We start from the raw sequence: 25,719 nt of genomic DNA, 5'->3' as shown, positions 1-25,719 counted from the left end.
AAGAATAAAACTTTGGGTAAACTTTATGTTTATAGTTTTGATTCCTGCATGTTTATTGGAGACCAATTAAAGTTTGCGAGGGACTAGACTTCGCTCGTTTGTGAATCATCGAGATTTATCATTTATTATATATTGTATATATATATATATATATTTAACATTTAGATGTACAGTCGAGATTTAACATCTATTTACTTGGTTCTAAAACTGGTTTTTGCATATGGAAGTTGCATATATTTGAATAATATCTTGTTCATTGCAACAATGTGGTAATTCTAAAATTACAATGATTCCTCCAAAATAATTTTATTTAACGAAATAGTAGTGCATAATCATAATTAATCTAAAATCGATAAGAGTATAAAGGGCAACCTTAATTATCCGAAGGCATCTTGTGCTTTCTTTTAAAGATTCAATGTCGATGGGACCATAAGTTTAGTGCTTCTTGTAGATTAGATATTTTTAATATCTAAGTTGTATTCCTCTTCTTTCACAGATGATATCCATCATTTATATAATGATTACATATATTGTGTTTTTTAATTTATTTATTTATAAAAAATATGTTTTGTTAATCTCAGAAGAAAAATACAAAGTAACAACAGATTTACATAAAACTATAACCATTGAAAGTAACTCACTAAAAAGGAAGTAAATTGAACTTTGAATATGTGGCCAACTTTTTCCATTAAGTGGTTACAGAGAGAAACGAACATCTGTATTAAGTATTAACCGGTTGGAGTGATTCATGTCATTTTCTTTGAATCTTTGAAAAGGATGCTCTCTCTATTGCCGGAAGATTATATATATCCATATTAATTTAAGAGACGTGTGATCTGGTGAAGTCGCCAAATCTCGTGCATTGAGAAAGAAGACATGGTTGAGACTTAAGAGTGATAGGTAAGAAGGCGGAATGAGAGCGTAATGGAGATACTTATATAAGTGAGAGGGATCAAAGATTGATGGTTCGAATACGTCACATGTGGCTGAAAGCCTAGGATTTCATACTTATTTGTTCATATGTGACATAGTTGAATAGTTGACCTCTATGAGACTCTGACCAACAATATTGTAGTGTAGTGCCCCCATTTTGACAATAATTAACCACGAATATGAGTCATTTAGAAATTAGAACCATGCATGCTTTATTCTGTTTTCCAACCGTTTCTACCAAAAAAAAAAAAAAAAAAAAAAAAAATTGAAACATATGTATTATGTTCTATATTATATCATGATGCCATTGACTCAAGTGTATAGTGATTGATTTTGTCGAGTGTCTAAGAAAAAAAAACAAATATATACATGCCAATATTTATAACAGAAACACTAAATTTTTGAACATGTTAAGAATATCACTGATTATGCTCGTCTAACGAAGCCGAAATTGTTTATATGAAAATTTTGTATTGTGTAATAATTCTAGTATCTAGAATTATATTCTTTTTTTTTATATAACCTTAGGTTATTCGGGTGAGTATCAAACTAGGGTTCTAACTTCTAAGTAAATAAAATAATTTATTCAAATCTAATTTAAGGCACTAGTTCTAGTATCCTAGGAATTGGAGGAATGAGCCAGCCCCAGCCAATAGAGAAAGTTTGGCCACCATGTTTTTAACTGGGTTATTGCGACACTGAACGAGAAAAACTTGGTTAATTAACTTTGCTTTGTAAGGACCAAAGACAATCAGCTGTCAAATAAACAATATTAACTCATCTCATATACGAAAGCAATTTTGTTTTATTTTAAAATCTAACTCAAGGAGAACCGAGTTTACGTTTTACCCTAGATCCAAATACCAGTAGATTTATAGACAGTTTGAATTTTCATATAAAATTTTAATTGGTTCCTTATTATAAGATTCATATATATATATTTTTTGTTTGATAACATTATAAGATTCATATATTCGAAGAAATAATTGGTTCGAATATCTAGTAATACTAGTTCAATTAGATTTTCCATCATTTATCAATTAATGCATGCATATATTAAAGTTATCTTAAGAAACCCACTTTCGCATATCACACAATGTACATAAGCTCATAGTTAATTCAAAAGCATACATTAGGGAAAAATAAATAAATTTTAGGGAGTGGAGAATCAAAAGAAGCTTTATGCCCTTAGAAGGCTAGAAGACATGAAAAACAAACCAAGTGTCAATCATGGATACGATCCTGAGAGCCAATGAGCGCAAAGATGCGAGTAAAAAGAAGCAACAGATCGATCATACACTTTCTGAGTTTTGCATGTTTGATGCATTTTGATTTGACAAAGATTCTTTAATTACTTCCTTCTCACTTACTTAACCTGACGCATCTCTCTCCATCTTTCTTTAAAATGTTTTTAAAAAGATCAATAAATCTAAGGTTAAAGTTTCTTTTTAGTAGGAAGTATAAATGAAAATTTGCGTGCACACCATATAATTTATGTTGTAATGGCAAATGTAAATTATTTATAAAGACCCCCATTTTGTACTATTTTGAATACTAACCTTAACTTATTAAAAACTATATCTCAATGAATACATTCACCACTAAATTATCATATTCTTAGTTATGCATTCTGTAAAGATGAATTAAATTAATTAAAGGGAATATACTCTTACATTAGCAAAATAAAAAATAAAAGATTAGGTTGCTAAAGGCATTTAGTCCGTAGAAGACGTTTATGCATTCCAAATTGATCAAACCTTACTTTCTTCATTATGTAGTTTATATTTGATGACATATAATGACAAAATACCAGCGTAAAAAAAAACATACGGTTCAAACAATATATATATATATATATATATGATAATTTCATAGAGATATATATTTAACTAATGATAATAATAACAAAATACCTAAACTATACAAAGAGAGGTGGGAAATTCAAATATTTATATATAGGTTGCCCCCCTAAACTATACAAAGAGAGGTGGGAAATTCAAATATTTACTCGTAGATTTTCTTTTTTTAATTAAAAAGAAAATGGTTTAAAATTCACAAAGTTGGGTATGCTTGAAGCGCTATATATAACCGGCCATGATTTTAAGTTTTAACTAATATTAAATCCATATACCACTTGTCTCTATATATATGCAAGTGTGTATATACATGAGATACGAGGTAAAAAGGAAAAAGAAGAAGGATGTTTACAACATTGATACATTGGTCTGAAGATTCAGTGGCCTTAACTAGACGTGCATACGTGCAGTCATTCAAATAATGTGTAAAGATCAATCAAACGTCTAATGTCTAGGTATATTTAATGGCACAACTAGCTAGGAAGTCTTAAGTTTAATTAAGTTGGTGCATTTTCTATTCAGACCTAAGCAAAACAATCCCATATTTCAAGAAGAAAAAGTGAGTCGATAACCACGTAATACTGTTGAAGAAGAATAAGATTCAGGAGTTTGTCACGTAGACAAAGGGCAAAGCAAGATGGCCAAAAACATTTAGAAATGGAAAAACAATTAACATAAATCATTTAACAAAAAAGAAGTGTAAATTCAATAAATAAATACACATTAAAAAAGAAAAGCTACAATTGTCACCTAACATGGGCAGGTCATTGGTTCTCCACCACGATGAGATGCACATGATACCCTCTTTAAATATTAGCTAATTATGCTTAATAACCATTTTTCTTTTTGTTAAAGGCTTAATGACCATCACTTAAGTGTTCTTTAGTGGTTAAAATGTGTTAAGAATTAAAGGTCGATAAATGTGAGAAATCGTATAATTTAAATATATATATATATATATATATATAGATGAAATAAAAGATAGTATAAAGTATAAACCCGATCGGTTAACTACCTTTTCAGTCAGTAATACATGGTGTCTTACAAAGGATATGTAAAACATTATATGGCGAAATGCTTCAATTTTTCTAAATACATTTTTCTATTAAAACGATCATCATTGTTTGTGATACAAAATTTGTAATGAAATATATTTTGGTAACTAGATATCGGAAAAAGTCAGTGTCTGTTTTTTCTCTTTTAACTCTTCAAATCATATATAAAAATATGAATAAAGATACATGAGAAGTATAACAATTTTTTTTTTTTCTTAACCTCTTCTACAAACTCAAAACCCTTTATTTAGAAACGTGACGTTTAGTATGACATGAAGTTCTTTGTTCTTTCTTTGTAAAGTACTTTGTTCTCTATACACGGGGTCAATTTGTGAGTCACTCCGTTGCAAAACAATCGGTTTATGGGTAGTTATTTCTTCAAATGTCGTACAATGGACAATGATGTTTGGTCTCCATTTATACTGTTGGCCTCATTTGAAAAAATGAAACACAATAGTTAATTGACAATTTGTCTTTTTTTAAGGAAGGCATGCCCGCTTGGGAATTCATTTTTTTTTTTTTTTTTGCTATAAGCTTGTAGACGTCGAGAAAAAAATCACGAATTATAATATTTATTTCTGTTTTCTACTTTCCTAATTTTCGTTCTTAACCAAACTTTAAAATAACTTATTGAAATGCACCAAATTGGATTGTTAAATAGTTTTGGATTTTCATTTGAACAAACAAAAAAAAAAAGTTTTGGATTTCGTAACATTAGTGCATGTCAGGTCATATGTCACATCGGATGTAAGATCAATCAATCAAATATAACCTAGGAATTAAATTATACTACAAGCTAGAGGAGGAAGGGATAGTATAATACAAGCCCCTTAAAATAACAAAAAATGCTTTTTGACGGAGCTTTCGCATGTAAAGATATATAACATATATGAGCATAAACATATAGATTTATAAGTGAAAAGGAGGCTGATGTGAAAAAGGTGCTTTAAGAAGCAGAGAAGTGAGTGGGAGAATATGATAATGATTATATATAAAGAGAAGAAGGTGGCATGAGTTTGGTTATAGCTTGACAGTTTTCTCCGAAGAAACAGAGAAACCAAAGAGTTAAGTGGGGAACCTCGAAGCTAGTTCAAACTAGTGGGAGGTTGTTCACGTTCTAAGTTCCTAATTTAAACGCAAACCACAAAGTTAAATCATCAGCTAGAAGGAAAGATTCTGACAGCTAAAGAGATGGCTCGTGGAAAGATTCAGCTTAAGAGGATTGAGAACCCGGTTCACAGGCAAGTGACGTTTTGCAAGAGGAGAACTGGTCTTCTCAAGAAGGCTAAGGAGCTCTCTGTGCTTTGTGACGCCGAGATCGGTGTTGTGATCTTCTCTCCTCAGGGCAAGCTCTTTGAGCTCGCTACTAAAGGGTATCAACTATACGTCATACATAGTGTTCATATTCGTACTTTTGTTTATATGTAATGAGAGAGTAATTTATATATGGGAACTTGATTAAACATCAGAACGATGGAGGGAATGATTGATAAGTACATGAAGTGCACCGGTGGTGGTCGTGGTTCTTCTTCGGCTACTTTTACTGCTCAAGAACAACTTCAACCCCCAAATCTTGTACGTCTTATATCTTCTCTTCTGTTTTCATTAGTTATTATGTTTGGATTGATCTTATCGAGTCTGTTTGGTTTTCTTAACGAAATTTTTGGGTTTATTATTTACAACTAGTCACTTCTTTCCATTTTGTTATTTTTGGGTAATTAGTATTTTTTTTGGTTCCATAAAGGTGGTACTATTATTTTAATATATAAAATGATAACACGTGTTGACATGCAGAGGGGAACTCTGTTGGACGTTGTTAATTGATTTGAAATTAAAATACTCAGGAAGTTAGGTAGGGCACCTGATTCCGATTCTACATGAAATAGTTAGTGAAGTACAACATTCAATGCACCTAGCTCTCCCATACTCCGAATTAGTAGTATTCATTTGTCGACTATATAGTGTGAGAAACTGACATATTGTGGAACGTTGTACTAGCTAGTAATAAAGTGGAAAGTAACAAAAGCACAAGTCAAATTAGTTTACTGTTAAAGTAAAAGATGCTTAGAGACAACTATATACCCATATTACAATTTTAAAATATTTTTGACATATCTTTTGGTTATTCAATCAGATTATATACTTCAAAGGAAGTTGTATTATTGGTTTATAATCAGCACAACCTTTTGATAAAAGTTGCTATGACCACTTTATAAAGGTTGCCCTAAACTCTTGTTAGTGACACGCTCTGAACTGCTATTATTTTATTGAGGGGATGCATATACGTATTTCATATTCTAATTGAGTATATATGTGTGTGTATACGAACATGGTCACTAAATGGAATTCGACACCTTCAATTTTTTTCATCCGCTTTTAAAATATGACTTACAAATTAATAGTAAAGTTAACTTTCTAGGATCCAAAAGATGAGATCAACGTGCTTAAGCAAGAGATTGAGATGCTTCAGAAAGGGATAAGGTATACTATATATATTGATTATTTACATATATATACTATCTCATACTAAGGTGGCTATGTGGGTTTATAAATGCATACACATATATGTAAATCTAATTAAAATGGATTCAGGTATATGTTTGGAGGAGGCGATGGGGCGATGAATCTTGAAGAACTTCTTTTGCTTGAGAAGCATCTTGAGTATTGGATTTCTCAGATTCGCACTGCTAAGGTATACATGCATATATAATACATATGTTAGGGAGAATGATAGTAAAATATTGACTAGAAAGTTTATATGTAAAATTTTCAGATGGATGTTATGCTTCAAGAAATTCAGTCATTGAGGAACAAGGTAAGCGATATTCAACTTTATACCAGTTAAATATGAGTCAAGATTTTGGTTGATAAGAATCGAATACAAAAAGTTAAAATTATTAATGTAGCATAACATTGTTTAACGAGTTCTTTTTTTCTGTTTGTGTGTAAAGGAAGGAGCCCTCAAAAACACCAATAAGTATCTCCTCGAAAAGGTAACAGCATCAGTACTTAGTCGTATAACATTAATCTTATCATAGAATTTTTTATGAAACTGAAGATTTATCAGTAGAATCATAAAAAGAAATAGTATATCTATCAGTAGAATGATTATATCAAAAAATGTAACTCTTGAGCTAAAAGCAGTACCCCAATGATCTTTAGATTACTTTGGTGAAATCTTGTCTAATGATTTGTTTTGTTGTTTTGTGTTGGTGAACTAATGCAGATAGAGGAGAACAACAACAGCATATTAGATGCTAACTTCGCAACAATGGAGACTAACTATTCTTATCCACTAACCATGCCAAGTGAAATATTTCAGTTCTAGACCATAGGATATTTGAAGACTATGTCTTACGAATTTAAATAGCCTTGGTAAGTCTAATATAGTGTTGTTAAATCACACATAGTTATAATAAAGCCTGTGGAACTCTGCTAGGCAGTTGAAAATCTATCTGTATGTTTTTCATTTGTTGGCGTGAACATGAAGTGACTACAAGTGTGGTGTGTACTTTAAACTCTTTCTACTTTCTATCTATGTTCTGGATTTATGGATTATTTGGTTTTGGGTTTAATTGAGGATTGCTATCCCTGTTTTCAGTGTATATTATTTCAATTGTTATCCTCTATTTTTGTTGTGAAAATATGTAAATAGTTTTTTTTTTCTTTGTAAGATGCAAAATCTAATGTCGACAAATGATAGAATTCTATGGAAAATTGAAATACAACACAGAATATATATTTTCTTTGGTTCGATTCCAAATAACAGATGTGGAAACTTTTTAACTTGTATTGGGTGGAAAAAGACTACCATTTATTTAAGTCCCACTTTTATTACACAATCTGAGAAGTCAAAACATCAAAGTCAGCCCTAATATTAATGACATGGTAAATCTACAACCATCGTTTCTAACAGAAGAGACTTATTTGATGCTTTCTCTGCCCTCTTCTACGTCATAATTGGTCCTCACGATTTAAGCGTGAAAGCGTATTAAACGTCATTGATAATAACGACGATTTAAAGGTTTTTTTTTTTTTTTTTTTCTGTTAAAGAAAAAAATCTTCATGGTTTACTTTTCTTTATTTCAGTCAACTAAGCTAGCTACAGGCTAAGTATTATTTACGATAACTTCATATAATGATCTTGATGAAATATATTTTTTGTTTGTAAATGATACATACATTTTGTTTTTCATCTTTAATTCTTTGTTTTTTTTTCCAATATACATTAATTGCTACATTTTTAAATGTTTGTCAAACACTATGGTGCTCAAAAATTACATTATAAAGTAATGTAGAATAAATTCTGTAGACATGCATGAAGAAACAAAACATGTATACCTACTGTGATTTCATCACTGACTGTTATTACTGTGTGGTAGAAGACGGATAGAGACATTTATTACTCTTCACCAAACCCTTTCCTCTCTGTCTATAAATGTGTCCAATTCTATCTTTTTCTCCACCCCAAAAATTAACCCAACACAATACTATACTCCACAATGGCTTTCCACTTCCGGCAGCGTTGCTTTTCCTCAGCTCTTCTTGCGGTGGTTATTCAACTACTTCATGGTGCCTCCGGCCAACTAGTTGTGGTTGAGGAACCTATTTCTGCTCCTCCGCCTCCATTGGTCGACCTAAACGGCGGTGATGGCATTGTGCCGGCGCTGTTTATCTTCGGTGACTCTCTTATAGACAATGGGAATAATAATAACATCCCTTCCTTTGCTAAAGCCAATTATTTTCCTTACGGCATCGATTTCAATGGCGGTCCGACCGGTCGGTTCTGCAATGGTTTAACCATGGTTGACGGGATTGGTACGTTTATTTTGAAAATCTTCTTTCTCTTCAAAACATGTTTTCTATCCTCCTTCAAAATGGGGAAAAAAATGAATACAGTTTAGATGAGGCTGATACATGAAGTGTTATAAATGATGCATGCATGCACTGATAATATAGCTCAACTATTGGGGCTGCCATTGATTCCTGCGTACTCGGAAGCTACCGGAGATCAAGTACTTCGCGGTGTCAACTACGCTTCTGCAGCCGCCGGAATTCTTCCTGACACCGGGGGAAACTTTGTAAGTTGAACTTTGTAAAAATATTCGTAACTTGCATATTTCCTTGCCAAAAAAGGTTGCATGTTACACATACTCTTTGTTTTAGGAAATGTATGTTTACCCGAATAGTATAGATCCACTTGTAAGTTGTATATCTCTAATATGATTAACCAACCAATATTTGTATTAGATGTAAGTACTTACATGATATTGATGTTTATCTAAATTTCTGTTATGATCTTACCAAAAAAAAACGTAAATCTCAAATTTATTTCTTTGTGTGTTTTAATAACTTGAAGGGCGGCTTACTAACAATCACGTAGCTTGTATTTGAAACTGGTTATTGAAGGACAACGAAAGTTAAATCATTAATGAAATGGTTTTTCATATTTTGATTATAAACTTTTAAATTATTGATTTTTATTTAATTTCAAAGAATGTTAAATCATCGATTAGAAAAAGAAAAAAAAAAGACAAAAAATAATCAATCAAACCAAATATTTACTTTCAGTGGTGGTCAGGTCACATCACATGAGCATCTCTGTTCATGATTTACATATAGTTCCCAAGAAAAATGGTTGTTGCATGCAGCGGCTGAATGCGAGGATTAATTACGTAACGTTGATTAGTTTGATGATTTGGTGGTCAGGTGGGGCGCATACCTTTCGACCAGCAGATTCATAACTTCGAGACAACGTTAGATCAGATAGCGGCAAAGTCCGGTGGTGCAGTGGCCGTTGCGGATTCGGTGGCTCGAAGCTTGTTCTTCATTGGAATGGGGAGCAACGACTATCTCAACAATTACTTGATGCCTAATTTCCCTACCCGTAGCCAATTCAACTCCCAACAATTCGGCGATCTCTTGGTTCAGCAATACACCAACCAACTCACCGTAATACATCAAAAACACCTCTCTTACTAAGAAATAAGCTATAACATGTAATAAAATTTGTTGTTTTTGTTTTGGTAATGCAGAGACTGTATAATCTCGGTGGTAGGAAATTTGTAGTTGCCGGACTTGGAAGAATGGGATGCATTCCAAGCATTCTAGCTCAAGGAACCGACGGTAAATGCTCCGAAGAAGTGAACCAACTTGTTCTTCCTTTCAACACAAACGTCAAAACAATGATCTCTAATCTCAACCAGAATCTCCCGGATGCTAAATTCATTTACCTCGATATCGCTCAAATGCTTGAAGACATTGTTGCTAACCAAGCAGCTTATGGTAATTAACAAACTCTACACTAGCTAAACCCACTCTAACTAATATCGATAGCTAATCTAATGGTGTGTTGTCGTTGTATATACAGGGTTTACTACTATGGACAAAGGATGTTGTGGGATAGGAAAAAACAGAGGACAAATCACTTGTCTTCCCTTTGAAACGCCTTGTGCTAACAGAGATCAGTATTTGTTTTGGGACGCTTTTCATCCTACGGAGAAAGTTAATCTCATAATGGCAAAGAAAGCGTTTGCTGGTGACCGCACTGTTGCGTACCCCATCAACATTCAGGAACTGGCTAGTCTCAATTAGTAGAGGCCATCCATTATAAAGACTATCCACAAGAAATATGAAGTCTTTGTAACTTTTTTTCTTGCAAGGTTTTGAGTCAAATCTGTTTTTCCTTTTTAAGACGTTTTGAAAACATTTACTATGTCACTAAACGGTCCAAAACAATCTACTGTACTTGTTGTCTTTTTTTTTTTTTTTTTTAATAATATATACTATTAATTATGAAAATTATATATAAAAAAATAACCATAATAACAGCTGTAAATGCTCACACTAATCTCTGAAGCCTATGGAGCTCAGGATATGTAATTGTATTTTACCGGCGGATTAAAGTTAAGGACAGAATGTACCGCCGGAGACACCATAGTCCCGGTGACTAGGCACCGTGAAATGGCGGAGCCGTCCCTCTTGCTCTGTCAAGTAATCTCTACAGAGAAACGCCATTGAGAACTCATCCTCCACTTTCCTATCCACATCGTGCAAAAACACATCCGTCGTCTCTCCTTCATCCTTCCTTCTCCTCGCGATCAATCCCGCCGTGTAAATCGCCGTCATCCGCCCCGGAGCTTCTTCATGAAACCCTGTAGGAGCATCCACCATGATTAAATCCCACTCTGTTTCGTAAACAACATCAGGTAAGCCTTTCAACGCAAGGTCGCACGCGGAAACCCTAGGATCCATCGACACGCTGTGGCACTCTTCTTTATCTCTCGCCGCCGCCATCAGAGCATCCGCGTCACTTACCTTGGTATTGTACCGGACGTGGTACGATTCCAGAGAAGGGAACTTCTCAGCGATTTGACGGATCCACGACTCGTTTTCTTCTAAGAAAATGGTTCTTCCTCCGTAATTTAACGTCGACCACATCAAGCTGTCGTAACCAAGACCAAACACGAGGAAGTTGCACGGCGATTTCTTCTCTAAGACCTGTTGCAATTTTTTATAATTTTTTTTGGTGTCATTACAATTCACACTATCTTATAACACGGCAACAACACTATAGTACTAAAGATTATTATTACGGTAGCAACATTATTACAAGTGATTAATTAGACAATTGAGTTCTTGATTTGGAATAATTAACAATTGAAATTGCATGTAAGTTTAGTGTTTTGTTACCTTCTTGGTGACGGAGATTTCGGAGTGAGTTTGCTGGGGAGTGACATTGGAGGCGGCGTAGTGGATCAGAGCGTCGGCAAGCGAAGGAGGGATCTTGTTACAACTTGCGGATTTTTGGCTATGTGATTTAGTTCCGGTGGAGGAATTGGAGATCCGGAGAGTGTTGTTGTCATGAGGCTGAACTGAAGAAGACGGTGAGAAACTGGTTCTGGTGATGATGAAGAGAGTGAGTAAGACGAGAGATGCGAAGCTAGAGAGTATGTGTTTCAGGGTAATTGAGAATGGGAGATTAGTGGTCATTGTGAGAATGCAGAGAGATTGTGTTCAAGAGGGAGAGAGACGTTACGGTTTTTACTGCAGCTGAAGGGGGGGTTTCTTGTGTACTTAAGGGGACAAAGAGACAAAAGATTTTAATTTTTTTTCTTTTTCTTTTGAGCATTGTCCATGTGTGTTGGTTTGATTGTTGTTGTGTCCTACATTGATTCGTCGATACTAGCAATAATAGTATCGTAATTAAATTGAGGCGTCGGTGTCATCATCACCTGATAGGACCAAGTTTAAAATAGTTAAAGCGTTTTAGAGTAATATAACAGTTACGAACTACAATACTACTACTTTTTTCACTCCATTACAAATTACAAGTCAAATTATGTTTTCAATAAAATTTCAGTTTTTAATTGTAAAACACTATTTATAGGAAACTCCGTTGATGTTTTTTAGGGTAATTACTCTTGTACAATTTTAATGACAACTTTATCTCTACGAGTAATTAAGGCACAAGTCTCTAGTGACTTAAATAATGACACTACAAGCAAGACAACAATATATGGGTTTGAGTCGAGAGGTCTGATGGGCTCCGTCTGATTTGGTAGCTTTGAGTTGATTGCACTACAAGCAAGATCGAAATATTAAGGAATGCATGGAGCTTCTGTATTTGTCTCAATACGAATACGTTTCTGTTCTTAGGGATACCATTGACTGCGTCTCCGATCCTTAACAAGTTTGGCTGTATGTATAGCCTATGGCCAAATTGTTTTTTTTTAACAATGGCAAAAACATACATTTCAGGTATTTTATTTGATGTGCTTCTCTGTTTTACATGTACATCTCTGTTTTGCTACTTTTTTTGGGGTTGGTCGATATCGACGATATGTATAAAAAACAAACACAACACCAGGAAGACGGAAAAGCTAATCTCATTATTCAGATGTTTTATTACAATCCAAAATCAAAAACTTTTGATACAGCCGTTTAGGCTTTTTTACTTGCTATAGAAATTCTATAGACTTTTTAAAAAAAATATGCTAAAAAAACCAAAAACCCAAGTTCAGAGCCTGAGGTTGACCACATAATGTGTATGGTATTCCATTTTTTTTTTTTTTTGGTGATTTTACATGACGGCTTAGAGAGAACATCATCCGTCACAGCCTCAGGCCAAAAGCGCCGTAGAGCCTTCACAACAATTCGGAAGGCAGTTCTTGATGTAATGGTTATAAAAAAAAAAAAAGAAACGAGAAGCCAAAAATAATCAAATATCTAACTATATTTGTTTCCCCAAAACTAAGACTGCTACTTTAAAGTTTAAAAAAGGTAAAAGACTTTTTGTAAGTTTGTTGTAATGGTCATTGGCAGGGCTTTATTTTCAAAAGCCTATGAGAAGAGCTTGTAGGTTCTTGCTGAAAGGATAATGTGTCTCATTCCTCCAATGGGTGCAAGAATTGCTATCGAGATTCCAACGACTATTGATAGCTGTTGTTAGTCAAACAAACGGATTAGCTTGGGTTAATTAGCTTGTAACTGAGAGACACTTGTTGAATCAAGAAAGAAAGACTAACCCAAGAGCAAAACCAATGGAAACTAAATCTTTTTGGTCGCTTCATGATCAACCATATAATGCAAGGCAACTGAAAAATTAAAAGAGGGTACTCATTAATCCATCTTTATAATCTAATGTTTGTAAAAGAACTAGATATGTTTGTCTATGGTGACTTACGAAGTATGAGGTTGATGAGAAGACGAGGCCACCGAAGAACCCTAAAAGACCTCCGAAAAAGGGGATACAAACTGCTACCAGACAAATCAATGCTGCACAAACCAAGAAATCTCAGTTTCCATTTCTCCAGGTTAACAAAAAAAGTAAAAAAAAAGAAGCTAAATAAGTACTAACCAACATATGTACTACGTGCCACTAGACGCAGCATTGCTGAAGGAGTGAATTTCAGTGTCTTCACAAGATACGACTCTATGGTGTCAAACACGGTCATGGCAAAAACCTGTCAAGATGATCATTGTACTCAAAGTTGGAGAAACTTTTTTCTTAAGGGAACAAAAGATATATTAAAAAAAAAAAAACTTAGACCTGATAACTTCCAATGACATGGATAAAAACCATGAAATTAGCAGCAGCTATAAGCCAAACTGGTCTCTCTAAGGAAATGAGAACATCATCCTCAACATGAACACCAAAAGCCCAATAACCGGAGACAGCCACAAAGAGGTAACAAATAATGACGATTACGTAAGCCACGACAACTCCTTTCCACATTGGTTTCTTGGAAGGGACTTCAGGTGTTGAAGGAATAGTGGCTTGTATCTCAAGCACCACACTGTGTCCAGCAAACGCAAACGCTATGGTTCCAATGCCGTTAAATGCATCAAAGACCATTGAGGTCACCGTGTCTCCTCTGACTCCGTAACTTGACGGACGGTGTTCCGTTCCTTTAACTATTGACGCTACGGACGCTATCATTGAGTAACTGCAACAACAACAAAAAAAAATCAAGTTTCCTCTTAGATATAGATCACAAAACAAAACGTAAATCTTTGGTCTTGTTTTAGGTTGGGTTTGGTGACAATACAGGAAAGACATGAGGGCGGCGAGGAGAGACACGATCTTGATCGAGTTGAAATCAGGAGATTGAGAGAGCACAAGTTGGAGGGCGGCGAATCCTAAGATGTAATAAGTCTGACGGATATGTTCGAGATTAGGAAAGAGAAGCTCGACAAATTTCTTAAGCGATTTGCCTCCGGTCACGTTGTAGACTATGTCGGAAGCGATCTGCACCAGAAGCTGTTGTGGCAAGACGATCCAGTAACCTAGTCTTGGCCCGAACGCTTCTTGGCCTAGCTCGGGGTAACGGTCTAACCGTTTCCCGGGGACTGCTTCGTGCAAATTCACCATTTGCCACAACGAGTAGAATGTTATAGCCCATGACATTATTATCGCAATAATTCCAGGTGCCCTGTTACATAATCAAATGCTAATTATCGTCAGTTACTACTTTATCTTATGAAGAAGAACAAAACATTTTCAAAACAAACAAAAAAAATTTACCATCCAAGTTGTGACATGGCGAAAGGGAGACCAAGAACTCCAGCGCCGACCATGGCCGTGACATTGTGGAAGGCGGAGTAATACCATTTGGCTTCTCTAGACGCTGTGACTGGTAACCAATCGTTGTAATCCATTTCCCTGTTATTTTTGTCCGTTGATTTTCCTTTGTTCTCCTCATCAACCTGATCAAGATTTTTGTGTCATGGTAAATATAGGAAATTAGGAACGTAAATGTTGAATGAATAAGCACTAAAAGCGATTAACGTTACATTTTGTTTTTCACAGGAAAATGTAACAAAAGTGAGGAAATGAAAAATCTGATAAAAAATGTTAGAGCCTCATTGATGAAACTACATTATTCATGTGATATAAACTTAGTGAAAAGACAAATCGGACCAAAACTCCACACTCTTGCCATAAGAAAAAGAAAAAAAAGAGAGTTACAGACAAAACATACTTACCGGTGGAGGAGGTACGTCGTATGTCATTCTTGTCTTGTGTTTTCTTTAATATTTATCCACAAAAATAAAATAAAAAATAAGATACAAGAAAATGTATTTATTTTTTGTTACAATATGTATAGAAAAGAAAACAAAAAAAGAAGGAAAAAAAAAGAAGAGAGAAGAGTAATTTTCTGGTTTAATGAGGATTACAAAAAGTGATGTGTGTTTGTTTATATAGAGAAGTTAAGTAATTTGATTACTTGGATCCTAGGAAAGTGAGGATGCTCTTTTGAACGAGTCTGCGGTTAATCCAACAACTTAAAAAAGTCACTCACAAATCCAACGACTCTGGTCTCTTCCTAATTTATTTTTCTTTCAGTTCTTTTCTTCTTTACCCTCATTTCTAGCCTTACTCGTCCCGATGTTCCAGCTTTCCCACATTTCTATAAGACCTTTCTTTTGTTTATGACAATTTTCAAAAATAAGGTCCACAAATAAATTGTATAATAATTTTAAAATGAGAAATATTCATAAAAATACACAGGTTAATATGGAAATCTTGGGACTGAGCCAGTTAGTATCATAGTAGAAGATTTTTTTTTCTTTTTGGCACTTGGGAAGACTTCACTTGCAAATACATGTTTGTTGCTTGACTCAACTCAATAATGACCATTGGGTATGTACAAAAAGGAAGTTTGACATTATAGTGTGGTCACTCTTGTTGGTCTAAGAAACAAAGGGACTATACATTGCATCAATCCCTGGCTTCATGCACAGAAGAGGCAGAACAAAAACGCTTATGAGTTCCATGGCTTGATGATCAACCTCAAAACATGTGCTATGTATTGTTGTTTAAAATTTCTTCATTTGTTCCTTTCTCTTTTAGCTACCGAGCATCTCTTCCTGTGTATCTCTGCTGCTGTTGTCCTGTTGTTAAACCTTGGTTTTTCCTTGATGCAGACTTTTCAACACGAGCTTTGCGGACAGCTTGTTGTATCTGCCTCTCATGTTCTTTGAGCAAATCTTCAAGATTTCCACCAGGAGGCATCAATGGTCCTGAGTAATGGATTCTGTTTTTCCTTGGTGCGTTTCCCTGACACCCAAAACAACTCAACAGTTACATACCAAAAGGTTAAGGTACACTAAATAAGTAAATAAGGGAGAGAAACGAAACTTACTGTTGAGTAATCTCTGTTGGAATCTCTTCTATAAGAATCACCAGACAAGTCTCCTGTTTGAGATATTCTAGACTTGAGCTCTGCATTAGTTTGCCTTTTCATGCTCCCACCTCTGTTCCATTCTTTACCAGCCATTGTTGGGTGAACCATTGAAGAAGCATGAGCTTTACCATTCTGTTGAATCCCTCTTCTTGGTGGTTCAATCCTAAACCCGGTTCCACCTTCCTCATCTGTTTTAAACTTATGGCTTATGCATGTGACTTTGGACTGCCCTGCTGCCATAAACTCAGGTGTCTGTGCAGTTTTAAGATCCTTTGGCCGTCCTCTCGTCACTGTTTCTCCCCCTCTTCTCTTGCTATCCTCTGCCCTTAGCCTGCAACCAAGAAATATTCATAAGAAACCCCTCAAGAAATGAACCAGTGAATGAAGATGTAATGTAGCTTTTTTACCTTCTTGCTTCTTCATTACGAAGCTTAGCATCAAGTTCCTTGCTTGGTGGGTATCTAGGTAAGTTTGATGGATTAGCAGGGAGTGGCTCTGTAGTAAAGAACTGCAGAGAAGAAAGTTCAAAACTGGTCATGGAAAAGTTTGTAAACTTGTTTAAGAAACATGTATTTCTGGTTAGTATCAATATATTATTACTTCACTCCTCAAGGTAGAAGCAGCTGATCCACGTTTCTCAGGTTCTATAGCCAGTAGCTTATTGATAAGCATCAGAGCTGATGTAGGGAAATGCTTAAAGGTTTCAGCAAGAACAGCCTTGTAAGGATGACTTGGTTTAAAGCTTGTTGCTAATGGTAGTGTTGCTCTTCTCCAGTAATCTTCCGAGGGTGAACCACAGAGCTTAAAGATCTTGTGCATCTGCTCCACCTGAGAAGCAAAAAAAAGGACAATGATCTCAGCAAGCTGTGTTTCTAAGAATCAGAATCTGAATCAGAGAGTTGTCTTACTTCTGTGCGTCCTGGCATAATAGGCTTTCCAGCGAAGAGCTCAGTGAGAATGCAACCAGCACTCCACAGGTCTATGGCTGGTCCATACTCAGTGGCACCAAGCAAAAGCTCAGGTGCTCTGTACCATAAAGTTACAACACGACTAGTCAGCTGCAAATCTCGATCACCGCGGTAAAAATTGGCCAATCCGAAATCACCAATCTTCAAGACACCTTCGTTATTGATCAAAAGATTCGATCCTTTAATATCACGGTGAAGAATACCTCGTCTGTGGCAATGTTCAAGTCCACGGAACAGTTGTTGCATATAGCACTTGATCTGCAATAACAAAGCAAGACACTCTCTTCTCACTTCAAATTTTTCCAAACTTTTAAAGTCTGTAATAAGAAAACAGAATATGTAATAATAATACCTGAGGTTCAGAGAATTTGATTCCAGGAGTTGCGGCTAGACCTGCGAGATCATGTTCCATGTACTCAAAGACAAGATAAAGACTACCTGAGAGTCTAGACGTAACTAAACCTTCAAGCTTCATAACATTGGGATGGTCAAGTTTACGAAGAATAAGAATCTCCCTGGCCATAAACCGGACACTCTCTGGATCCATGTTCACAAACCTAACCTTCTTCATCGCCACAATCTTCCCCGTTTCCAAGTCTCTAGCTTTGTACACGCTGCTGTAAGTCCCTTGTCCAATCTATAACCAATACACAAACAACATAAGTTGTTATTTCAAATGATCACAAGTCACAAAACGAAAGAAAACAGAGAAAGATCAAACTAACTTTGTCCAACTTCTCAAAAGACTCTGCGCAACGAGGAACCCATCCTTTAATGGCTTCACCGGCAACAGAAGCCAACCAAGAGGGCCATTCTACGCCGGTGAGTTCCGTTTTATTGCTGGCCACACGACCCGGCTGCTGATGTATCGGCTGCGCAACGGGTATAGCTGTAACGACTCTTCTGGTCGGGTTTCTGGTCGGAGCACCAACAACAACCATCGGTTTGGTGCTGTTTCGATCAGATGATGACGTGGAGGGACGACGCGCCACAGGGTAACCATTAGCAACAATGGTGATGGAAGCTGCGGAAGTCGTACGTGTGAAGGAACCTTCCTTTTTCGATGAAGACGAAGACGATGACGGTGGAGGATGAGGTATGAGTTGAAGGATTGATTTGCTCGAATCTAATAGGTTTTTATCGGTAACGGCGGCGCTAGGGGAACGTGCGGTGGCGCAAATACAACCCATTACAAAAACAAAACGGACCACTCTCAAACTCCTACTTAATGGGGAAAAATATGTTTTTGCCGATTTGCTTTTATGTATCTTATCTATCTTTCTACTCTGGTCTGGTTGATATGGTCGGCGACCAGAAAAAAAAAAGTTTCGTTTTTTGTTGTTGCTGCTGTTGTTGTCTCTCTCACGTTTTTGTGAGTTTGTTGTTGTCATAGAGAAAACTGGAACGTGCGTACCACTTAATGTTTATGACTCCCTTATTTTTTTCTAGAATCTAGATTCAAATGATGAGGAGGAGCCGATAATGGAATAGGTCAACGACCTTTCACTGTCTGATATTTTTTTATTTTCTTTCTCTTTTTCTCTTTCCGGTCATAATTGGGTCTCAATTATTTCCATAAACTGGGCCTATTCTTGATTGTACGTAAGGCCCGACAACCTTAACTTTGGTGTCGAACATGATACGAGTACGAGAATTTCATAATCATTATTTTGTCGTGATTTGTTGTTCTAATGTAATACTAATATAAGATGTTTTAGAGAATTATTTCGTTTCACAATATAGGATGTTTTCAATTTTCTATGCAGCTTTTAGATGAGTTTAATACTTTCTATTATGCAGTCTTGCTTATAATTGGTTGAACTTTTTTTAAAGTGGTAGTTTCTTAAAACATCTTATATTTTGATAGATGTTGTTAGTTAAACAAACGGAGGGAGTATATATAAGAGTTCTTTTGTGTAATAATCAAAACAGAACAATCAACTCAAACTCGTATATGAAACACCAAAACAAGATTTCTATACCGGTTGAGCTATTTGGGTTTATAACTAACATCATAAGAAAATAAGCCTGAGATATATGAGAGCTCACTTGGGGGAAAAAGAATCAGAAGTGTAACAGAAAATAATAAAACTTTTAACAAATCCTAACCCTAACCGCACCCTGTATTAATTGCTAAAAACGTACGTGCTCAAACGTGATCGTCTTCCAAATAATCGTACACGGAGATGCTAAGTTCGTGCTCGTCTTCCATGTTCTCCGTCGACGATCTATCTTCATATGAGCCACCACTACCAGACACAGCACCGTCGTTGTTTAGGTTGAATCCGGCGTCCACGGCCATGCCAGCGTCGGAAGCAGCTTTTTGGATGGATTTAGGAGATGTGGTGGAAGCGAGGGAGGTTGGGAGCAAGTGAGGGAAGTTAAAAGATTCGTCGTCGAGGGTAGATGGTCGGTGCAAGCAGTAAAAAGCAACGTCGTGGGCTACGGCAGCGCCTTCGGCCGTCGAGAAAGAGCCTAACCAGAGACGTTGGCGGGTTCCCGGAACACGAATCTCCGATACCCATTTTCCCCATTTCCGACGACGGATACCTTTATATGTGCTCTGATAAGTTTCCCCGGCGTCTCTTGATGAATCCATTTTTTTTTTTTTTTGGCTGGATGTGAAGTTGATATTATATGATCATGAGAGGAAGTGTTGTATATAAATACGTTACAGAAAGAAGTGGTCTAGAGTTGGATGGGGATATAAAATCGTATGAAATGTATAATAACTTTAAATTGGGTTATGGAGAAAAAAAAAACTAATAATATATGGTCAAAGTATGACCAGGTGAATATGTGATATGGCCATGTGGCTCGCACTGGTTGACGTTTTCTATTATAGTTTTCATTTTTGGGGTCTTTGGAGGCTTCTAGTCATGTTTTCAAGTTTCACAAGTTGTTGAGGTTTACATCAACTAAATACCCCATTTGGATAAATAAATGAATTTTCAACGTATATTAAAAGCGGTGGGTAATATGGATTAGACATTAATTATGAGATGATTGGTGGTGAGTTAGTTGCGGATCTAAAATTGTAAAATGTAAACTAAAAACTACACGTACGTATTGGTGCAAAATTCATAATATAGTAGTTCTATATACCTTGGTAGACCAATGACCAACGATGTGCAGTGTGGATGGATGAATTATCAACTTTTAAATTGCTGCTAATCAGAATCATGCTTTTATATTTGAGATATACAGTGTGATATCAAAAATTAAAATAGATATATTCGTGGTAAACAAAACTAGATGGAGCCTGTAATGAGATGAGAGTCATCGATGACCTATATCAATAAAATACACACACACACACAAGTTTCATCACGACATCACGTGCTGAAACTTGAAAAAGAAAACATGAGACTTGCCTCTTTCTCTCTCTTCATTTTTTTTGGGGTTGATTTGTGTTACAATCACATCAGGCGTGACGTCACCAAATAGTCTTAAACGGGTGCTCTGTTCTTGGCCTTCTTAGTTTGACTAGAAGACAGAAAAGATTTATTTTGTCCTTGTCTCGCTTTCCACACCGAAAACGGATTTGTAGTCTCTTAAGTTAATTTGTTAAATGGTACACAACCTATAACTAAGATTCCCGCAGCACACGGAATCACTCACCTTTGGATTGGACAGGAGCAACCCAATTTGAATGCAATGAACGTAACTCTCTCCTTCACTATCTTATCTATTTATTTATCTACATAAGAGATATTCCTTTCTTCTTTTACTACACAAAACATTATTCCTAAATCTTGCTACAAAGGTGACAGATCGATCATATTTGAGTTGAATATATCTTGCTTGAAAATTATAATATTATTACTCACGGGGAAGAAAGAATCTCGTATAAGAGGTAAACACACAAACAAAGACAGAGCATAAGCCATCTCTATATAGTATATACTAAGACATGGTGGGATGTCTACAGAAGTATTTTTTTTTTTGATTATCGGCAAATTGCACCAAACGAGGCAAGCAAAACCAGACCAACGATGTAATAATATTCTCTACTTGAAAGCATCTGAAGCAGAGTAAAGGAAGTCCAAGAACCCTGTCCCCTTCAATAGACCTTTACCTGTCAATAGCTCAAAATCTAACAGCAGCAAGAATCCTATCACTGCCGCCTTCCCGTTTATTATTTCGTTCTTCACCGTGAAACCAAATCCTTGTGAACCCTCATCCACCACCATTCTCACCTGTGAATCACAAAATTCATCATCATATCACTTTTTCACCCAAGATGAAACATGTTTACATTCGACAATCTATCATTTTTTTTTTACCTCGTCTACATTGACATTTGTTGCTGTAAGCCCAGGCTGAGCTTTTCCACTGAAGACAATCTCTGCAGCTGCCTCTGCTTTCCCACTGTTTCTAATGCTGATGTAGATGTTATCTTCATCGTATTTGACAGGGTATACAAACAGTTTCCTCAGTGCAGGTGTCAAGACTCTTAGAACCGGGTTCTTTGGGTACCATTCTCGGATCTCTCCAGTTCTAAGATCAAATGTACTTTCCGTTGCTGGGCACACAATGCAACCATCCTGTTGTAATTGCCAAATTAGAGTTCACTTACCGTTAGAGAAACCATGACCCTGATACTACATTATAGCAACAGATGAAAACCATAACCAAAAATATAGAGAACATGTGAATCCTAGAATGTGATGTGCAAACCAATTTGTGTTGATCAATTTGGTCCATATGAACTCAACCTAGCCATGTGTAGATTATTAAGGAGCTAAAGATGTATATCTCATAAACTTCGTTTCCTAAAGCTATCACACTAACTAACTCAGTCAAGCATTTTCACAAACACCTTTTATGCTAAAAATTCCATTTCAGAAACTTCAAATTATAAAAAGCGAAAAGACGAAGAGACCTGAGTGAGCCTAGCGTTGAGAAGTCCTTCGCTATAAGCTCCTTCAGCAGGAGAACGATTCTCAATCGCAAACACATCGTTCTTATACCAAAGCAACAAAATCGTCTCATCGTCTTGAATAACAACTCGTCGTTCACCTTTAGGAAGCGCTGATAACGGCACAACCGGAACCCAATTCCTTCCAGGTGAGGAAACAGACGAAGAAGAAGAAGAAGAAGATGATGATACCTCCGTCGCCTCGCATCTGATGTTTCCAACACAACTCCTCTGCTTCGAATTCTGATCCAATCGGTAGGTTAAAGCTAATCGGCGGCTACGGCGGAGGTAAAGCGGCAGCGTTCTGGGTCCGCGGATTGAAGATGGAGGAGGACGAGAAGGTGTGAAGGAGTAATTACGGGGGAGAGATGAAGATGCGGTGGTCGCCATGGACGAAGAGTGAGAGAAGAGAATGGAGGGAAATGCATTTGACCACACAAAAGGAGAGAGAGACTAAGTGGATAACGAAAGGAAGAGAGAAGGATGATGCGTAGCCACACTTTTTTTATATGGGCTTCTATTTTGCCAACACGCCCTCACTTCTTCAGATTTTTTTTTTTTGGAAACTAGCGTTAATGGGCTTTTTCAAATAAGGCCCAACACGATTAGCCCGAAAGGAAGTTAGCTGTAGAGTCTTCTTCTTCTACGGAGTCTCGTTGCGTTTTTGGCGCGTCTTCTTTTGCTTTTGCTTTGTCTGTTTAAATCTCTTCTGTCTCTCTTACCTCTGTTCTCGGTCATTCTCAAATCATATCTTCGATTCTGCTATGGATAGATACTCTGAGGTGTAAGTGTGTATATGGTATGATCTGCGCACCATGTGTTCGATGTTATGCCTCAGTGAAGTTTTCTCACCTTGTAGTCTAATTCTTCTGCTTTGATTTCAGGAAGAGGAGGAACTGGTTCATTGATCCAAATAGCTATTCTAGTGCTTGAATATGCGGCACTGCGCATGATGTTGTTACACTTACACAGATGCAGATTCTTTTGAAATCTGTTGAACATTTGGCCAGTCGCGGTCATTTGCACGATGCTTTCAAAACCTTTTCTCTTCTTCGTCGTCAATCTTATTCGTATGCAGTTTCAGATGACATCGTTCTGAACTCCGCGGCTTCTCTTTTATCCGCTTGCGTTGATGTTCGTGCATTTGTGCCAGGGCTGCAAGTTCACGCTCACTGTATTACATCGGGTGTTGAATACCACTCTGCTTTGGTTCCAAAGCTGGTTGCTTTTTACTCTGCTTTTAATCTCCACAGTGAAGCTCAGTCCATTACTGAGAACTCACACATTTTGCATCCTTTGCCTTGGAATGTACTCATCTCTTCGTATGCCAAAAACAAGCTATTTGAGGAGGCTGTTGCTGCTTACAAGAGAATGGTGAGCAAAGGAATTAGACCCGATGCCTTCACTTATCCATCTGTTCTCAAGGCCTGTGGTGAAACATTAGATTTTGCTTCTGGAAAGGTTGTTCATGAATCCATTGAGGTTAGCTCTTATAACTGTAGCTTGTATGTATGCAATGCATTGATTTCTATGTATAAAAGATTTGGAAATGTGGGTATTGCTCGGAGGTTGTTTGATAGAATGTCTGAAAGGGATGCTGTGACTTGGAATGCAGTAATAAGCTGTTATGCGTCGGAAGGTATGTGGAGTGAAGCGTTTGAGCTTTTCGATGAAATGTGGTTTTCAGGTGTAGAAGTTAGTGTCATAACTTGGAATATTATTTCTGGAGGTTGTTTGCATAGAGGAAACTATGTAGGAGCGTTGGGTTTGGTCTCTAGGATGAGTCATTTTCCAACGAGCTTAGATCCTGTGGCTGTGATTATTGGTTTAAAGGCTTGCTCACTCCTAGGAGCAATACGACAGGGGAAAGAGATTCACGGTTTTGCAATTCGCAGTTTTTATGATGGGGTTGATAATGTTCGAAACACATTGATCACAATGTACTCGAGATGCGATGAACTTAGGCATGCCTTTATAGTGTTCCAACAGATTGAAGAAAATAGTTTGTGTACGTGGAACTCTATCATTTCTGGTTATGCGCAAGTGAACAGATCAGAAGAAGCCTCTCATCTGCTGAGGGAGATGATGCTTGCTGGCTTTCAGCCGAATTCTGTTACACTTGCTAGCATTCTCCCTCTTTGTGCTCGGATTGCAAACCTGCAACATGGGAAAGAGTTTCATTGCTACATCCTAAGGCGCAAGTGCTTCAAGGACTATACAATGCTTTGGAACTCCCTTGTCGATGTTTATGCAAAATCGGGAAAAATCGTAGCTGCAAAGCGAGTTTCTAACTTTATGAGCGAAAGAGACGAAGTAACATACACGTCCTTGATAGATGGATACGGAATTCAGGGTGAAGGTAGAGTTGCATTGGCCCTGTTCGAGGAGATGATCAGATCCGGTATCAAACCTGACCATGTAACCATGGTTGCAGTTCTATCGGCCTGCAGTCATTCCAAGTTAGTCCATGAAGGCCATAAGCTGTTTATGAAGATGGAGTTTGACTATGGTATACGCCCTTGTCTTCAACACTTTTCTTGTATGGTTGATCTCTATGGCAGAGCAGGTCTTCTGGTGGATGCCAGAGACGTAATTCACAGAATGCCATACGAGCCGTCCGGTGCCACATGGGCTACTCTACTGACTGCTTGTCATATCCATGGGAACACAGAGATTGGTAAATGGGCGGCAGAAAAACTCCTAGAGATGAAGCCAGAGAACCCGGGATACTATGTGTTGATTGCAAATATGTATGCAGCTGCTGGTTCTTGGAGCAAGCTTTCTGAAGTGAGGACTATCATGAGGGACTTGGGTGTGAAAAAAGATCCTGGTTGTGCCTGGATCCATACAGATTCTGGGTTTCATTGTTTTCAGTGGGGGACACATCAAGCCCTCAAGCATATGATACTTATCGTCTGTTGGATGGACTGAATCAGCTGATGAAAGACACTGCTGGTTATGCCATTAGTGACGAGCAAATTTCAGATGAAGAACTTCTTCAAGAAATAGGATGAAGGTGACCTTCGTGGAACTTATATAACCTATTATATCTGATCTCAGGATGATCAACTGGTGATATATCTAGTTAATAGCACATATTCTATATACATGACGAGTTTTGGTCGGAGTGGAATACGAATGGTACTAGCATATACATTAACACAAATTGGACAATGGTGGGGATTGCTGCTGCAGTGACTTTCCTGTATACCACAAGGAAAACTTATATTTCGGTGGGGGACACATCAAGCCCTCAAGCATGTGATACTTATAGTCTGTTAGATGGACTAAATCAGC

General features: G+C 36.8%; 6 protein-coding genes and 2 pseudogenes across 7 annotated transcripts; 3 read left to right on the top strand and 5 right to left on the bottom strand.

Moving 5' to 3' along the window:
- The first annotated feature begins 4,816 nt into the window (after positions 1-4,816).
- Positions 4,817-7,449, top strand: LOC104712732 (agamous-like MADS-box protein AGL12). Its single transcript, XM_010429691.3, has 7 exons — positions 4,817-5,217; positions 5,314-5,419; positions 6,264-6,325; positions 6,437-6,536; positions 6,618-6,659; positions 6,796-6,837; positions 7,071-7,449. Exons 1-7 carry the CDS (start codon positions 5,036-5,038, stop codon positions 7,170-7,172), a joined length of 636 nt encoding a protein of 211 aa, XP_010427993.1. The 5' UTR covers positions 4,817-5,035; the 3' UTR covers positions 7,173-7,449.
- Positions 7,450-8,303: 854 nt separating this feature from the next.
- LOC104712731 (GDSL esterase/lipase At1g71691-like) lies at positions 8,304-10,600 on the top strand. The gene is made up of 5 exons (XM_010429690.3): positions 8,304-8,662; positions 8,804-8,925; positions 9,554-9,796; positions 9,880-10,129; positions 10,215-10,600. Exons 1-5 carry the CDS (start codon positions 8,347-8,349, stop codon positions 10,436-10,438), a joined length of 1,155 nt encoding a protein of 384 aa, XP_010427992.2. The 5' UTR covers positions 8,304-8,346; the 3' UTR covers positions 10,439-10,600.
- A 32-nt stretch (positions 10,601-10,632) lies between these two features.
- Positions 10,633-12,065, bottom strand: LOC104712730 (glucuronoxylan 4-O-methyltransferase 3-like). Its single transcript, XM_010429689.3, has 2 exons — positions 11,537-12,065; positions 10,633-11,344 (listed from the first exon to the last, which is right to left on the bottom strand). The coding sequence occupies exons 1-2, from the start codon at positions 11,834-11,836 to the stop codon at positions 10,751-10,753; spliced, it is 894 nt and encodes a 297-aa protein (XP_010427991.1). The 5' UTR covers positions 11,837-12,065; the 3' UTR covers positions 10,633-10,750.
- A 651-nt stretch (positions 12,066-12,716) lies between these two features.
- Positions 12,717-15,521, bottom strand: LOC104712729 (lysine histidine transporter-like 5). Its single transcript, XM_010429687.2, has 8 exons — positions 15,332-15,521; positions 14,871-15,052; positions 14,395-14,778; positions 13,896-14,292; positions 13,704-13,809; positions 13,530-13,621; positions 13,372-13,440; positions 12,717-13,285 (listed from the first exon to the last, which is right to left on the bottom strand). The coding sequence occupies exons 1-8, from the start codon at positions 15,356-15,358 to the stop codon at positions 13,187-13,189; spliced, it is 1,356 nt and encodes a 451-aa protein (XP_010427989.1). The 5' UTR covers positions 15,359-15,521; the 3' UTR covers positions 12,717-13,186.
- A 287-nt stretch (positions 15,522-15,808) lies between these two features.
- Positions 15,809-18,868, bottom strand: LOC104712728 (putative serine/threonine-protein kinase At1g09600). Its single transcript, XM_010429685.2, has 7 exons — positions 18,227-18,868; positions 17,854-18,138; positions 17,442-17,759; positions 17,134-17,361; positions 16,941-17,041; positions 16,492-16,864; positions 15,809-16,406 (listed from the first exon to the last, which is right to left on the bottom strand). Exons 1-7 carry the CDS (start codon positions 18,689-18,691, stop codon positions 16,200-16,202), a joined length of 1,977 nt encoding a protein of 658 aa, XP_010427987.2. The 5' UTR covers positions 18,692-18,868; the 3' UTR covers positions 15,809-16,199.
- Positions 18,869-19,398: 530 nt separating this feature from the next.
- LOC104712727 (ethylene-responsive transcription factor ERF020 pseudogene) lies at positions 19,399-20,158 on the bottom strand (annotated as a pseudogene). Its single transcript, XR_015566273.1, has one exon. The product of XR_015566273.1 is annotated as an ethylene-responsive transcription factor ERF020 pseudogene (transcript).
- Positions 20,159-21,301: 1,143 nt separating this feature from the next.
- On the bottom strand, positions 21,302-24,539 carry LOC104712726 (uncharacterized). The gene is made up of 3 exons (XM_010429683.2): positions 22,387-24,539; positions 21,788-22,048; positions 21,302-21,700 (listed from the first exon to the last, which is right to left on the bottom strand). The coding sequence occupies exons 1-3, from the start codon at positions 22,810-22,812 to the stop codon at positions 21,512-21,514; spliced, it is 876 nt and encodes a 291-aa protein (XP_010427985.1). The 5' UTR covers positions 22,813-24,539; the 3' UTR covers positions 21,302-21,511.
- LOC104712723 (pentatricopeptide repeat-containing protein At1g71490 pseudogene) lies at positions 23,395-25,563 on the top strand (annotated as a pseudogene).
- The last annotated feature ends 156 nt before the right edge of the window (positions 25,564-25,719 follow it).

This window comes from Camelina sativa, chromosome 9 (genome assembly GCF_030686135.1).
Source record: "Camelina sativa cultivar CO46 ecotype springtype chromosome 9, ASM3068613v1".
NCBI classification, from domain to species: domain Eukaryota; kingdom Viridiplantae; phylum Streptophyta; class Magnoliopsida; order Brassicales; family Brassicaceae; genus Camelina; species Camelina sativa.
The sequence above is the reverse complement of the archived record's forward strand: the minus strand, read 5'-3'. Positions and strand labels throughout refer to the sequence as shown.